We start from the raw sequence: 14,254 nt of genomic DNA on the forward strand, positions 1-14,254 counted from the left end.
GAGTTCTGAGGCTCCACACCACTCCCTGTCCACCTCCTCCCCACCTCGCCCCAAGCTCCCTGCTCTGGGATCTAAGAGTCCCAGCTCGCCCTCCTAAGCCCCATCCAGCGGGGTGCAGCATGTCTTGCTCTGACCACCATGGCTTACCATTCATTCATTCACTCATTCATTCTTTCCCAGGACCCCTACGAACACCACTAGCTCTATCTCCCTGTTTAATTTTCCTCGGGGCACTTACGACTTGATGAAATCGTCTTGTGTGTGTAATTTGCTTCTACAGGGTCAGCCTCCCCAGCTTGAGTGTAAGCTCTACGAGAGCAGGGACCTTGGCAGTCTTGATCAGTGCCGTGGGGTGAGCTGTATTGGTGCTCAGTGATTACTGCTCAAGGATTGACTGGCTGAATTATGTAAATGTTTGCTGAGCAACCACCATGGGGCAGGCAGGTGAGGAGACGTGATCAAACCAGCCTTCTCGGTAGGTCATGGCAGGAGCAGAAGCAGAGGTGCTGTACGCCCACAGGATGAGCTGAAAGAGGGCAACACAGGCCCTACTTCTGGGGAAGCACAGAGGAGATGTGTGTCCCGAGCCCCAAGCCAGGGCCCCTCCCCCATTCCTGCAGCCCCAGCTCCAAGCTCACTTCCCTGGGAAACCTCACCCACCCCCATAGGAGCTCACCCAGCACCACACACATCTCCCTAAGGGCAGAGCTGTAATTTTACATTTGCTTATAGGATTAGTTGACTGCCTCTCTACACTGTTCCCAACACTCAGAGGGTTCTGTGCGACAGCCTCTCTCAGGACCATAAGCTCCATATGTCCGTGTTTGGCCTCCGTGCCCAGCATGGTGTCCAGCACAGGGGCACTCAGTCACTGTTGAATGAATGAATGGAACAGGGAAGAGGTAAGGGCAGGGTCCTCCCCAAAGCAAGCAGCTCCTCCTTCCTGGGACTGTCTTCTGTCCCCTGCTCTAATCTCCCAGCCAGAGCATCCCTTCCTTCCCTAGGCCCCCACAGTCTCACTTTGTTCCAAGGCCTCTGTTTCTCATGCAGGCCTAGAACCTCAGGACTGCCTACCTCCTGGCACCACTCACAGTGTATACGCCCCAAGTCCAAGGCATACCATGGAGCTGTGCAGCGGAGGCTGCCACCCATGCCTTGCCAGCCAGCGAGCTTCTTGGCCACGTTCCCAGTCCCACCAGTGCTCTGGGCAATGTTGTCAACTTCACCAACCACCGTGCAGTGCAGAGACTCTAGTTCTGGCTCAAGAAGATTTTCCAGCTTTTCAGCCCTGTTTCCTGTTTGCTTTCCCTACATCTCTTCCCCTAGAGATGCCAACCTAAGTCAGCACCTGCCATACCCTGGGGGACACAGGATGCTCTAGCGTGGGGACTTTCCCTCTGGGGCCCTTTTGTCTTTTGGGCTGAGACTTGGGGCCCTGCCCTTCCCTCTGACTGGCCAGTCTGTTCCTTCCTCTTCTCCAGTTATGGGTACCTGGTGGCACTGTTGGCTATCGTGGAATTTCCCCAACCCGGCAGAAGGCACTGGGGAGCAGGAAGGAGAGAAAAAAAATCCAAGCACGAGGACCAAGTACGAAGGACCCCAGGACCCTGGGGAGGTGATGAATATAGAGGATTTTCTTGGGCTTTGAGTCATTCTGGTTCCCTGGGCCATCCCAGGCATCAGATTCCTTCATAACTTTGGGGAACATTCCAGTCCTTGAATGTTCTCTACCCCATTCTCACAAGGTTGTTGACCAACACGTGCTTGATTACCTCCCATGATGGTGAGCTCACCACCACTCATTTAGGCCCATTCCACCTTTGGACAGCTTTAATTATAAGAAAGTCTTCCCCCATAACAAGGCTATATCCATTCACTGGTCTTTGATCTTTGTGCTTAAGATTAACAGAATCAATGTGGCTTCCCTTCCAACTAGGAGCCCTTCAAGAGTTTGAAGACCACTATCATCTGCCCCTTGAGTCCTCTCCCCCAGTTCGATGTTCCCATGTCCTCTCTCTGGTCATGGACTCTCCTCACCATCTTGATTGCTCCCTCTGGACCTTGCTGTTTGTCCCTGTCCCTCTTAAAATGGACCAGACACTCCCAACAGGGTCTGACCATCACAGATTCGGGGCCTCTGCACCCCATCATTCTGGGTCCTAAGGCTCTCTTCGTGCAGCTCAAAGTCAGGTCAGTGCTTCTGGCAAGGAGTCGACTCTTACCAGCCCTATGCCAACCAGAACCTCCCTGTCTGCACACACTGGAGTTATTCCACTGCCCACACATCATGCTCTCGTGCAGAGGATGATTTGAGGACCAAAGAACCAGATTGTACCTCTGTCACTATTCAGTGCCATCTGGTCAAATATGGGCCCTCAAATTATGTTTAGATCCAGATTTCATCATCCAGCATTCCTCCCAACTACATGTTAGCTACCTTCAATTATGAGAATGGCACTGTGTGCTCATCCAACATATCACTGAAAAGTGCCACCACTAGGGACTTCTCTCCAAGTTGACAAACACACGTTAACCACTATTATTTGGAGATGAATATCCTACCAGTTATATCTACTATCCTATCAGCCTACCCACAGTTAACCATTTTTCCCTCAACATATCCTGACATGGAGCTGATGGGTGCAAACGCTCTATGATAATCACTGGGAAACCTGGTTTCCAGCCCTGGCTCTGCCGCCAACGTGTATGTGGTTTCATGTCACCAAGTATCTCTGGGCCGCTGGGAGGTGAACGGGAGCCAGATGATCTGTCGAGCCCTCTCCAGCTCTGATGTCCTGTTCTGTGGTGGTCAAGGTTAGAGAGAAGGTCAGGAAGCTGGGGGAGAGGAGGGTCTATGTTGCAAGAAGTAAGAAATAGGCACTTCTGCTCATGCATGGGGAAACTTCAACCCCACCCTTCCTGCTGGGCAGCAGATGCCAGGCTCTGCTCTTGCCCTTGCAACTCCTTTACTGCAACTTAAGCTGACCCTCAGGCTTCCCAGCATTTGATTTCCTCTCAAGTGCCCGGGGTGCCCCCATCCAAACATCTAACCACTGCTCACTTGATACCCTGCGGAACTATGGGCCCAGGAAGATCCAGACCATCAGGTCTGAGTTCCTCGGAGTGGAACTCCCTCCCCCACCCAGCCCTCCAGCACACCCACCCCAGCTTTCCAGAAGTCTTGTGACACTTCCACACCCCCTCACTCTCCCACACATTCTGGACCTTTGCTGGTTGCAGCAGAACACGGTGGGCAAGCCAGGCAGAGGGAAAGTGAGTAAAAGTGTCTTCTGGAATCAGACAGCCAGGGTCAGTTGGTTGGTTTGTTCAATTTAGAGAAGTAGAAAACTTTACTGTGTGTGTATAAAGGGTGATTTAGTTGTCCTCTGAAGGGCACCCTGCCTCCCAGCGTGAGACCAGGCTCTTATCACTTACAAGCTGTGTGACCTTGGGCAGAATTTCAGTTTCTTCTTATGGCTGTAAAGAATTTAGTCATTATTAAGATTGACTTCAAGGTCACAGAACCTCTCTTCATAGTCTATTTTTTCCTTCACTCCCCCATTGAGGATTCTTTGCCCCACATCCCCAGTCCTGCCCTCACCATGCCTCTACCAGAGCTTGTTTGTGGGTCCCTCATCTCTGCCTCCTGGGGTCCCCGTTTTCTTCTGGGTAGAATTACTACCATGCCCACGCTGACATCTGTTATCTGACTCTAGTTGATTAGTGTTCAATTAGCACAGGATCGAGGTCAGAGGGGACCAAAAAGGGAATAACATTTTCGATAGATTAATCATAAACTTGGTAAGGGAACTCGGTTTTAGGGGGACTTGGTTTCCTCCCAGCTGTGTGACCTTGGGCAAGCAACTTAACCTCTGTGAACCCACTGTACGCATTGGTCCTCACTGTAAAATCATAATACCTACTTCACATGGGTAGTGAGAACATCAAATAGGATGTCTGAGGCTCAGTCGGTACTCGGTTATTACTTGTTCTTTTCTCTACATAGAAGGCAGTAAAATCCCTTCCTCAAATGTCATTCAGATTGTGGCCCTCAGACACCAGCATGGTTCCCACTTATCCCACACAGGAGGCCAAATATAACTCCTGACACCTCCTTTTGCCTTAAAGCAAGAGGCTTGTCTTGTTTCCATTGCTCTTATCTCCAAAGGCACCTGGTTCAGCTTCTGCCTGCCTGCCTGCCAGCTAAGTCTGTCACAACACACGCCTGAAATGCCCTTCCTGTCCTCTTTCCAAAGCCAGGCCCCACCTTCTTGGAGGCAGATTTTGAGACTCACTTCATCCCTTAAGCCTGCTTGACTCAGACTTTCCAGTTTCAGGATTACTAATCACTAAAAAATATTTCATGCCTACTTCAGCCTTCCTCCACCCCCTTTCCTCCGCCCTTAGTGACTATGATGTAAGACTGTACCTGGCAGATCTGCATCTGTGGGCACCTGTGTTCCCAGATATCTGGTTGCACATGTGAGTGGTTATAGAGCAGGAAGCAAGAACAGGTGGTGACCAAAAAAACCCAGCTAAACAAACAAAAAAAGCAGTTGGTGAGGTAAAGAGAGGGCTGCGCTAGATCAGACCCATGTCCACTTGACCACTTACTACATGGGTAGCACTTAGCAAGTTACTCAGCCTTTCTTTCTGAGCCTCTATTTCCTGGCATATTTGTCATGAAAATTAGAAAATTACTACTATAACTATTTACTGAGCCCTTAGTCAGGGCAGGCACTGTCCTAAGCACTTTACATAGACTTTTACATTTAATCTTTACTTCAACCCTAGCAGGTAGGTAACATTATTTTTCCTATGCTACCGTTGAAGGAGTTGAGACACAGAAGAAGGTCAGCACAGAGTTTAAGTGCCTTGCTCAGGTCACATATCTAATAAGTGGCAAAGCCAGGATTTGCACCCAGACAGTCAGACCCCAGAGTCCACGTTCTTTTTTTTTTAATTAATTTATTTAATTTGTTTATTTTTGGACCTGTTGCTGCACGTGGGCCTTCTCTAGTTGCAGTGAGCAGGGGCTACTCTTAGTTGTGGTGCACGGGCTTCTTATTGTGGTGGCTTCTCTTGTTGCAGAGCACAGGCTCTAGGCACGTGGGCTTCAGTAGTTGCAGCATGCAGGCTCAGTAGTTGTGGCACACGGGCTTAGTTGCTCCACAGCATGTGGGATCTTCCCGGACCAGGGCTCAAACCCGTATCCCCTGCATTGGCAGGCAGATTCTTAACCACTGTGCCACCAGGGAAGTCCCAGAGTCCACATTCTTAACCACTCTGCACACTGCTTCCCACGTGTGATCCTGTGTGTGTGCAAAGCTCTTGACAGTGACTGGCATAAAGACAGCCGTCAAATGGTGTAACTATTTCCTCACTGGGACAGTGAGGAAGTACAGGAGGCCAGGACAAGTGTCTCTTTTCCCCTGTAACTTGTTACAGGGCCTCAGAAAAGACAGAATATAGAGTGGGCACTTTACACACATTTCCAGGGCCTGAAAAAGGTGTGGGAGAAATGTAAAAAATTTTAAGCCATATTTTCTTACCCAGATGTGTGTTATAAACATACACATGCCACATGGACACACACTTTTCACAAATACATCACACTCACACATAGACACTCAGTGACCACTTTGATCCCATGAAATCTCCATCAGGAAACCTTCCTAGGCTGGTCCAGGCCTCACAATCTCTCCCATCTGTGAATGCCAACAGCCCTCACCGTTAGGCCCAGCCAAGCCAGCCCTCACTATGCGGTGTTGTACTCATTCAGAAAACTACCCAATAACTACTGAGAACCAGGGCCAAGTATTGGAGAAGCAAGACCAAAAAAAATATTGTTCCGGTCCTCCAGGAACTCTGAATCTCCTAGGTGATGTTAGCATACAAACCAAGACTCACCGTAGGCACAGCGGGATAAGTGCTATCACTAAGAGACTGGGGCATTTTAGAGAGCTTCCTGGAGGTGACACAAGTTAAATTTTAAAGATGAACAGGAGTTATTCTGGCAAAGGAAGAGGTGTGGAGGAAGGAGAGTAAGGAAGTGGGAACAGGTTAATGTGCTTGGGAAACTGCAAGTCATCCTATCAGCTGTAATGAAGAGTTTTTAACAGGGACAGGCAGGACATGAGGCCATAGGGGTAAGCAGGGTCCAAATGCCAAAAGGCCTGATGTGCTGACCTGAGAGATTCAAAGTCTTTCCTGAAAAGATGTCAGGAGCCATGGAAAGGTTTTGGGCAGAGAAACAACATGATCAAATCTGCATTTCAGAAAGATTGATTCAGCAGCACAGAGGTGAACTGATAAAAGAGGGGACAGGGTGGAGATGAGGGAACACTGAAAAGACTTCCAACAATCCCAGGAATAAATGAACTTAAATTCTTAGTGCAGTGGGAACGGAGAGGGTATTTAAGAGATATCAAGGAAAAGTGGGGAGGCCATCCACTAAAATAGGAAACATAAAGGCCAAAGTTTACGCCGGAAGGAGGGGAGACAATGATACCTTTTGACTTTTGGAGTTCGAGGTGTCTCTGGGACACCCAGGTGATACCTAATAGGCTTATGAATATGTGTGTGTCTGCGACTTCCCTGGTGGTCCACTGGGTAAGACTCTGTGCCCCCAGTGCAGGGGGCCAGGGGTTCAGTCCCTGGTGGGGGAGCTAGATCCCACTTGCAGCAACTAACAGCCCTCATGCCCCAACAAAAAATCCCGCATGCCGCAACAAAGATCCAGCGTGCCACAACTAAGACCCTCTGCAGCCTAACTAAATAAATATATTTTTAAAAAATGTTCGTGTCTCTGTGTGTGTGTGTACATTTTTTTCCATTATAAAAGCTTGCAAGACATCTGGGCTGGAGATATAAATTTAAGTGTCATCAGCTTACAGATAGCAATTAAAACCATGAGTGTGGATGAAGTCACCCAGACAAAGTGTGGGCCAGAAGATCTGTGGGCCCAGGACAGAGCTCTGGAGAGCTCCAGCTCCAAGCAGTTGAAGGCTTGGATTTGTAAACATTCTCCCAAGGGAGCAGTGTGTGAAGTGGAAAGGAGTGAGGAAAGGGCCCTGGATACCACCAATATTTAGGGGAAGAGAAGGTAAACAGATGAGAAGAGAGGGGCAAAAGTGCAGGAAAAGCCAGGACGGGGTGTCAAGTCGAGGGAAGTCAGTAACATCAAATGCTGCAGAGGTCAATGGAGGTAAGGAGAGGAAACTCCATCAGTTAGATTTAGCAACTAAGAGGTGGCGAGTGCGGCCAGAGAGAGGTTAGTGGAGCGCAGAGAGGGTGGGCTACCGGCTGTGGGGGAAACCTTTTCAAATGAAACGCAGTTTGAGTAGGTGGCTGGAACTGCACCCCGCGCTGCTCCCCCGCGCGCGCCACAGTCACGCGTGCACACTCTTACACACCAGAGGAATAACAAGGACTTGACGTTCCCGGACAGGGCTCGCAGAGATCCTGCGCAGGCGCCTCCGCAGCCCGCCTGCTCTGCCACGAGCCCCTCCCCAGGCCTGCAGAGGGCGCTGCGTCTCGGAGAGCTGGGGCGTGACGCCGCTCTAGCTAGCGCTAGCGCTCGGGCTCGGTGGTGGGCGCCGCAGCTCCGCGTCCCGGACGCCTCCTCCCAGCACAGGTGGGTTCGCCGGCGGGGGCCAGCAGTGCTTGGGATCCGTGGGGCGGGCGGGTAGCGACAGCCTCTGGGCGCGGAGTAGTCCCCATCACCTAAGTGCTCCAGCTCGGGCCCGGCTTCGGCGGATCGGGCTGTGGACAGGGCTGCACGTGTGCAAGTCCCATTCCGGGTGGGTGCCTTCTGGACGTGCAGTGCCTGTCCCAGAACCCCTTAACACCCCAGGGGTCTCCGCCCCGGCTCGCCCGCGGCTTCCTGGGGACATCTAGGGACGGAGCTACCAGGGGCGGGGCTCCCGTGATTGACACGTCTTTCCCCAGGTTTCACGGGCACCACTTGACCCCTCCCCTGCCCTGAATCTGAGCCAGCACCATGGTGAGAACCCTGAGCCCAGCCCCTCACCTCCGCATGCCCATGCCCTTGCCCTTGCCCTTGCCCCTGCCCCTCGTGGCCTTGCCTCCGTTGCCCGATATAAACCTGGGGCTCCGCAGTGGGGGTTCCGGTGGGTATGCCCCTGCAAGGCAGCCTGCACTCTTGCAACCCGCCCATCCCTATAGCACGGGCGCCTGAAAGTGAAGACATCGGAAGAACAAGCGGAAGCCAAAAGGCTAGAGCGGGAACAGAAGCTGAAGCTATACCAGTCAGCCACCCAGACTGTCTTCCAGAAGGTGGGGCCCTCAGAGGTCGTTCCCCTCCCACAGTGGCTCCCTTAGTATAGCACTGAGGCCAAGAACTGCGCCTTAGAGTCAGGCTGCTTGGATCCATATCTGCGTTCTATCAGGTACTAGCTGTGTGTCCTTGGGCAAGTTACTGAATCTCTTTGGACCTCAGTTTGCCCATCTGTAAAATGGGCCTAACAATTGCACTTACTGCATAAGGCTGTTGTGAAAATTAAATGAGAGAATACATGTAAACCCATAAAGTGCTTTGTATAGTACCTACAGTATAGTATGGCATTCACAGAACAGTCGGTAGTTGCATTTATGTTATTAGTCCTGTAGCAGGAGAAAGATATGATCTCTCTGACCCTGCTGTCTACCTTCTCAGCGCCAGGCTGGAGAGCTGGATGAATCAGTGCTGGAACTGACAAGCCAGATTCTGGGAGCCAACCCTGATTTTGCCACCCTCTGGAATTGTCGCCGAGAGGTGCTCCAGCAGCTGGAGGTCCAGAAGTGCGTAGGGGTTCAGAGCCCCGGGAAGATGGCCCTGGCTCTGCCTCTGCCCTGCCTGGGTCCAGGGCTGGAGGAAGAGTGGGGCAGCCAGGGGCATAGGCAGAGGGCAGTGGAAAGCCGGGTGCAGAAAGACAGGGGTGAGCTGGGATTGGGTGTTGGAGGGTCCTGACCCCTATTCCTCTCTGGGCGCAGGTCCCCCGAGGAGTTGGCCGCTCTGGTGAAGGCAGAACTGGGCTTCCTGGAGAGCTGTCTGAGGGTGAACCCCAAGTCTTACGGTACCTGGCACCACCGCTGCTGGCTGCTGGGCCGCCTACCAGAGCCCAACTGGGCCCGGGAGCTGGAGTTGTGTGCCCGCTTCCTCGAGGTTGATGAGCGGAACTGTATGTGCCTGCAGATTCTGTCCCTACAGCCCTCACCTGCCCCACATTCTGGTACTAGGGCCTCAGTAAGACCCGGAGTGGGGAGGGATGGCCAGGATGGGCCCACTGAGCTGAGGGCAAAAGGGATGATGGAGCCAAATGTATCCTCCATGGAGTGCAGAGAGGTGTTTCTCAGGATCTCCGAGGGAACTCCAGGGGTACCAGCCGGGGAGATTCTCTTGCCCTGCTTCTGAGATGTGCTGTCTGCCCTTCCCCCCAGTTCACTGCTGGGACTACCGGCGGTTTGTGGCTGCACAGGCAGCTGTGCCCCCTGCAGAGGAGCTAGCCTTCACTGACAGCCTCATCACCCGAAACTTCTCCAACTATTCCTCCTGGCATTACCGCTCCTGCCTCTTGCCCCAGCTGCATCCCCAGCCAGACTCTGGCCCCCAGGGGCGCCTCCCTGAGGATGTGCTGCTCAAAGGTTAGCAGAGTCAGGGGTTGCTGGGGAGGACTCTGCAGTGCCGCCCTTCCAACCCTGATGCCTGGGCCTGTTCCTGAACCTGCCACTCGGGAACTTGCCTGGCTCTGGGGGTGCATAAGATCCAGCCCCTGGCTGCAGGGAGCCCGAGTGTCCAATGGGGAAGATAAAACTGAAATGTACAGCCCCTGGGCAAGGCCAGCCTATAGGTGAAACTGCAGGCTGGAGGAACTCCAAGGTGAGGGTGGGATGTTGAGGTGGCCAGGAGCCAAACAGGGTCCTAACCACAACTCCATGCCTCCTTGGCCCCTGCAGAGCTGGAGTTGGTGCAGAATGCCTTCTTCACTGACCCCAATGATCAGAGTGCCTGGTTCTACCATCGTTGGCTCCTGGGACGAGGTGAGCAGTGGGGGAGGAGGCTGGGTGATTAGGGCTTAGAAGGAATGGAAGAATATTTAAGGAGACCTGAGGCTGTGTCTTCCCCCAGCGGATCCCCAGGATGCCCTGCACTGCCTGCACGTGAGCCAGGATGAGGCCTGTCTGACTGTCTCCTTCTCTCGGCCCCTCCTAGTGAGTCCTGCAGCTTTTGCCGGAGAGCATCGTGGATCGTGGGCCTGGGGCTGTTGGAGTGACGGGTCTCTCTTTGTCTCCCATGCCAGGTGGGCTCCAGGACGGAGACCTTGCTACTCATGGTGGACGAGTCACCCCTGGCCGTGACGTGGAGAACCCCAGATGGCAGGAACCGGCCTAGCCACGTCTGGGTATCCCAGGATTGGTGGGCAGAGTGGAGGCTGGGGTAGGGCTGGGCTGGGACTGTCAGGAAAGTGGTGCAGCCGGGCTTTTTCTTAACCCCGTGCTCCCAGCTCTGTGACCTGCCCGCCACCTCTCTCAATGACCAGTTGCCCCAACATACATTTCGTGTCATTTGGACAGCAGGCGGTGCCCAGAAGGAGTGTGTGCTCTTAAAAGGTGACACAGCCCGCACCTCCCCCCTTGGCAGCAGCCCTCATCCCTCTCTTCCTGCCATGGGTGTCCCCTACTACCACCTGCTCTTTCTCACAGGCCGCCAAGAGGGCTGGTGCCGGGACTCCGCCACGGATGAACAGCTCTTCAGGTGACGGTGACAGGGAAGCACACAGACAAGGATGGGGGCTCTGGACTCTGGGCATCAGGCAGCTGGGCAGGAGGCTGGGGGCTTACGCAGTTGATCTCAGACTGGATACTGGGGCTGACTAGTACCCCAGGGCTGGGGCATCATCCTCTCCCCAACCCTGCCCACCCTTAGGTGTGAGCTGTCAGTGGAGAAGTCCACGGTGCTACAGTCCGAGCTTGAATCCTGTAAGGAGCTGCAGGAGCTGGAGCCTGAGAATAAATGTGAGGCCCGCTCCCCTGAGGAGGCCCCTTTCTAGGGTGGTGCCCCTTGGGGAGAGCGGGAAGGGTCTCCAGAGGATGGGAGCAGGGGAGGGTCCAGGAGAGGCCATCCTCTTCCCTGCCCTCTCCCCAGGGTGCCTGCTCACCATCATCTTGCTGATGCGGGCGCTGGACCCCCTGCAGTATGAGAAGGAGACGCTGCAGTACTTCCAGACCCTCAAGGCAAGTCGGGTCCACGGGAACCGGTGAGGGGGAGGCCCAGCGGGCAGGAGGAGGGCAGCTGACATGCATTCTCTGTCCCTTCTCCGTGCCAGGCCGTGGACCCTATGCGGGCAGCGTACCTGGACGACCTGCGAAGCAAGTTCCTGCTGGAGAACAGCGTGCTCAAGATGGAGTACGCGGAGGTGCGCGTGCTGCACCTCGGTCACAAGGTAGGGACTGCACGCGCGCCTTCCCAGCCTTCGCCCTGCTAGCCGGCCTCCCTCTTCCTCAGGACCTGGGCCGGCTTTTATACCCGCTCCCCGGGCCTCAGCCGAGACACTCACCACGCCCCCGGCTTTCCTTCAGTAGCACGTGCCTCTCTGGACATTTCTTCCTCAGCTCATTCCCATGCTTCTCTCCCTGGAGCAGCCCCCAACACCTAAAACCTGAATAGTTTCCAGAGCTTTCTGACGAACCCTCCAGACTCTCTTTTTCCTCTCTAGTCCTTCCCAATCTCCTCAACACGTCACTGCTGCCCACCTTCGCCCCCACCAGCCGATCCCAGACTCACCAGGCCCGCTCGCCCAGTGTCTGTGTTTATCCCAGCGCCCTCCTCCGTCCCCCGTACCTGCCCCGCTCCCACCACTCCACTGGCCACCCAGCCCCAGGGCTCAGGCCTCCCCCGTGTCCTTGACGTGGAGTAGGTACTGCCAGGGGTGCTGAGGCAAGCATCCTATCTACTCCCTCTTCTCCTCAGCTGGGGTCCCCAAGGGCCTGTGTGGGGCACACAGGGCAAGTGCCTGATAAACGATGGCTGAGGACTTTCCCCCACGTCTCGCTGGGTATCTCATCCCCCCTCCTCAGGATCTGACGGTGCTCTGCCATCTGGAGCAGCTGCTCTTGATCACTCACCTGGACCTGTCGCACAATCGTCTCCGAGCCCTGCCCCCTGCCCTGGCTGCCCTGCGCTGCCTCGAGGTAAAGCACTCACTCCTCTGTCACTGTCCTGGGTGGTCCTTTTCCCCTTCCTCCACCTCAGAAGTCTGCCCACCCTACAAAGAGATGCCCAGGTCCTCCCAGACCCCACAGATGACCCCTGCCTTCTCCTCTGTTGCCCAGCCTGACCCCATGCACTGTAAGCTGATCACCCTGGGTTCCCCAGTTGCTTGTACCAATCCCAGGCTGACAGCTGCCTTCCTTGCCTTGTCTTCCCTGCCCTCCCTGCTCCCCAGGTGCTGCAGGCCAATGACAACACTATCGAGTCCCTGGACGGTGTCACTAACCTGCCCCGGCTGCAGGAGCTCTTTCTGTGCAACAACCGTATCCTTCCTTCTGGGTGCCTTTCAGACAGCAGGTAGTGCAAGGTGCCACACCAGGAAGGGACAGACAGCAAGCAGAGTGGTGTGCCCCTGGACATGGAGAGGGGGCTCTGGCTGTCTAAGCTGAGGAGAGAGGGTAGCCTGGCGCTGTATGAGGCTATCATTGACTTGTACTGGTAGAGTTTTCCAGGATGGAAGTAAGTGACTTCCTCAAGCCAGAGTTCACAAACCAGCAGCCTACAGATGTTCTTGGGTAGCGCATCATGTTTTTAAAACCAGGAAGTTTCATATTTTAAAAAAATCTAGAATTCTGGTTCTTCTTTTAAAAATGGAAGTTAAAGCAACCTTTAGCCTGCATTTCCACTTGGCAGCCCTTGGCTATTGGTGGATCACGGGTGCCTCTGCATCCGGGGCTAGCTTTCACCTTGGCCATAGTCTCCACCCCTCCTTCTGGGAGTGTATCCAGTCAGCCTCCTGTGCTTCCTGCCTGGCCCCCGGGGGCTGGTGTTTGCAGTCTAGAGCCTTATGCCCTCCGGGGAAGCGGACAAGGTGCCCACCAAGCAGGCTGCTAGGCAGCAGTCCCTGTTCTTGAGGGAAAGCAGTGATGGGTGCACAGGAGCAGGTGAATCTGGAGGAACCTGCCGAGCTTTCCTTGACTCCTGCCCAAGGCCTCCAGCAGCCTGCAGTGCTCCAGCCTCTTGCCTCCTGCCCCAGGCTGGTCCTCCTCAACCTGCAGGGCAACCCCCTGTGCCAAGCAGTGGGCATCTCGGAGCATCTGGCCGAGCTGCTGCCTTCCGTTCGCAGCAGCCTCACCTAAGAGACTCTGCCCCCGCCCCCTGCCCTTTAACTTATTGGAACTGAATAAACAATGAAGAGGCCCCCAAAGGCTGCTAAGCCGCCGCTGCCACCATCATTACTACTGCTACCTATCTTGGAAAAGAAAGGGAGAGAGTGAGGGTATGTCAGTTCACCCCCTCTACTTTCATTGTATGCTCAGTCCTGCTGTTCCCTGTCATGGAGAACCAAAGCCTCAGAATCTGGGGCAGAATCAGGGCAATGGCTGGATTTGAATCTACATTCTAGTTTGGGGCTGGGCTGGGTCTAAGTTCCAGGCTGGAATCAGATTTGAGTTCATGTTCTGGTTGGGGCTGGACCACAAAGCAGCTGGAAGTCTCTCTGACTGAAAGGGCTCGTAGAAGTTTCTCCCGTGACCTGTGCCCCTTCTAGATGCCCTGTCTGCCCTGGCTCTCCTTCACCACAGCTGAGAAAGCTCTTCCCAGGAGGAGTAGGCCAGGGTGCCCTGGCTCCCCTCTCTTACAGCAACACTGTCAGTCCCCATGAGTAGCATGCTCTGGATAAAGAGCCCTTGGAGGGCTTCCCTGGTGGCGCAGTGGTTGAGAGTCCGCCTGCCGATGCAGGGGACACGGGTTCGTGCCCCGGTCCGGGAAGATCCCACATGCCGTGGAGCGGCTGGGCCCGTGAGCCATGGCCGCTGAGCCTGCGTGTCCAGAGCCTGTGCTCCACAACGGGAGAGGCCACAACAGCGAGAGGCCCGCGTACCGCAAAAAAAAAAAAAAAAAAAAGAGCCCTTGGAAATCCTTGAAATCCTTGATCCCATTTGATCCTCACAAGCTCTCAGGGCTGAGACGATCAGGCCCATAGTACGGATGAGGAAGCTGCTGTTAAGATGCACCCAAGGTTGCTGACCCCAAGTGCTGGAG

The 14,254-nt window shown here is 54.3% G+C and overlaps 1 protein-coding gene across 5 annotated transcripts; it reads left to right on the top strand.

Annotated features, from left to right (window-relative positions):
- The first annotated feature begins 7,563 nt into the window (after positions 1 to 7,563).
- RABGGTA (Rab geranylgeranyltransferase subunit alpha) lies at positions 7,564 to 13,418 on the top strand. 5 transcript variants are annotated; one of them, XM_060098206.1, is made up of 17 exons: positions 7,564 to 7,636; positions 7,951 to 8,005; positions 8,188 to 8,298; positions 8,678 to 8,802; positions 8,995 to 9,233; positions 9,442 to 9,645; positions 9,958 to 10,041; positions 10,130 to 10,212; positions 10,302 to 10,403; positions 10,506 to 10,611; positions 10,705 to 10,756; positions 10,928 to 11,016; positions 11,147 to 11,235; positions 11,328 to 11,444; positions 12,079 to 12,192; positions 12,447 to 12,534; positions 13,202 to 13,418. In XM_060098206.1, exons 2-17 carry the CDS (start codon positions 8,003 to 8,005, stop codon positions 13,348 to 13,350), a joined length of 1,755 nt encoding a protein of 584 aa, XP_059954189.1. In that variant the 5' UTR covers positions 7,564 to 7,636; positions 7,951 to 8,002; the 3' UTR covers positions 13,351 to 13,418. The 5 variants fall into 5 exon arrangements, with proteins under 5 accessions (XP_059954189.1, XP_059954186.1, XP_059954191.1 ...); XM_060098203.1 differs by having other exon boundaries at positions 13,210 to 13,418; XM_060098208.1 differs by having other exon boundaries at positions 8,995 to 9,182.
- The last annotated feature ends 836 nt before the right edge of the window (positions 13,419 to 14,254 follow it).

This window comes from Mesoplodon densirostris, chromosome 4 (assembly GCF_025265405.1).
Source record: "Mesoplodon densirostris isolate mMesDen1 chromosome 4, mMesDen1 primary haplotype, whole genome shotgun sequence".
NCBI lineage: Eukaryota > Metazoa > Chordata > Mammalia > Artiodactyla > Ziphiidae > Mesoplodon > Mesoplodon densirostris.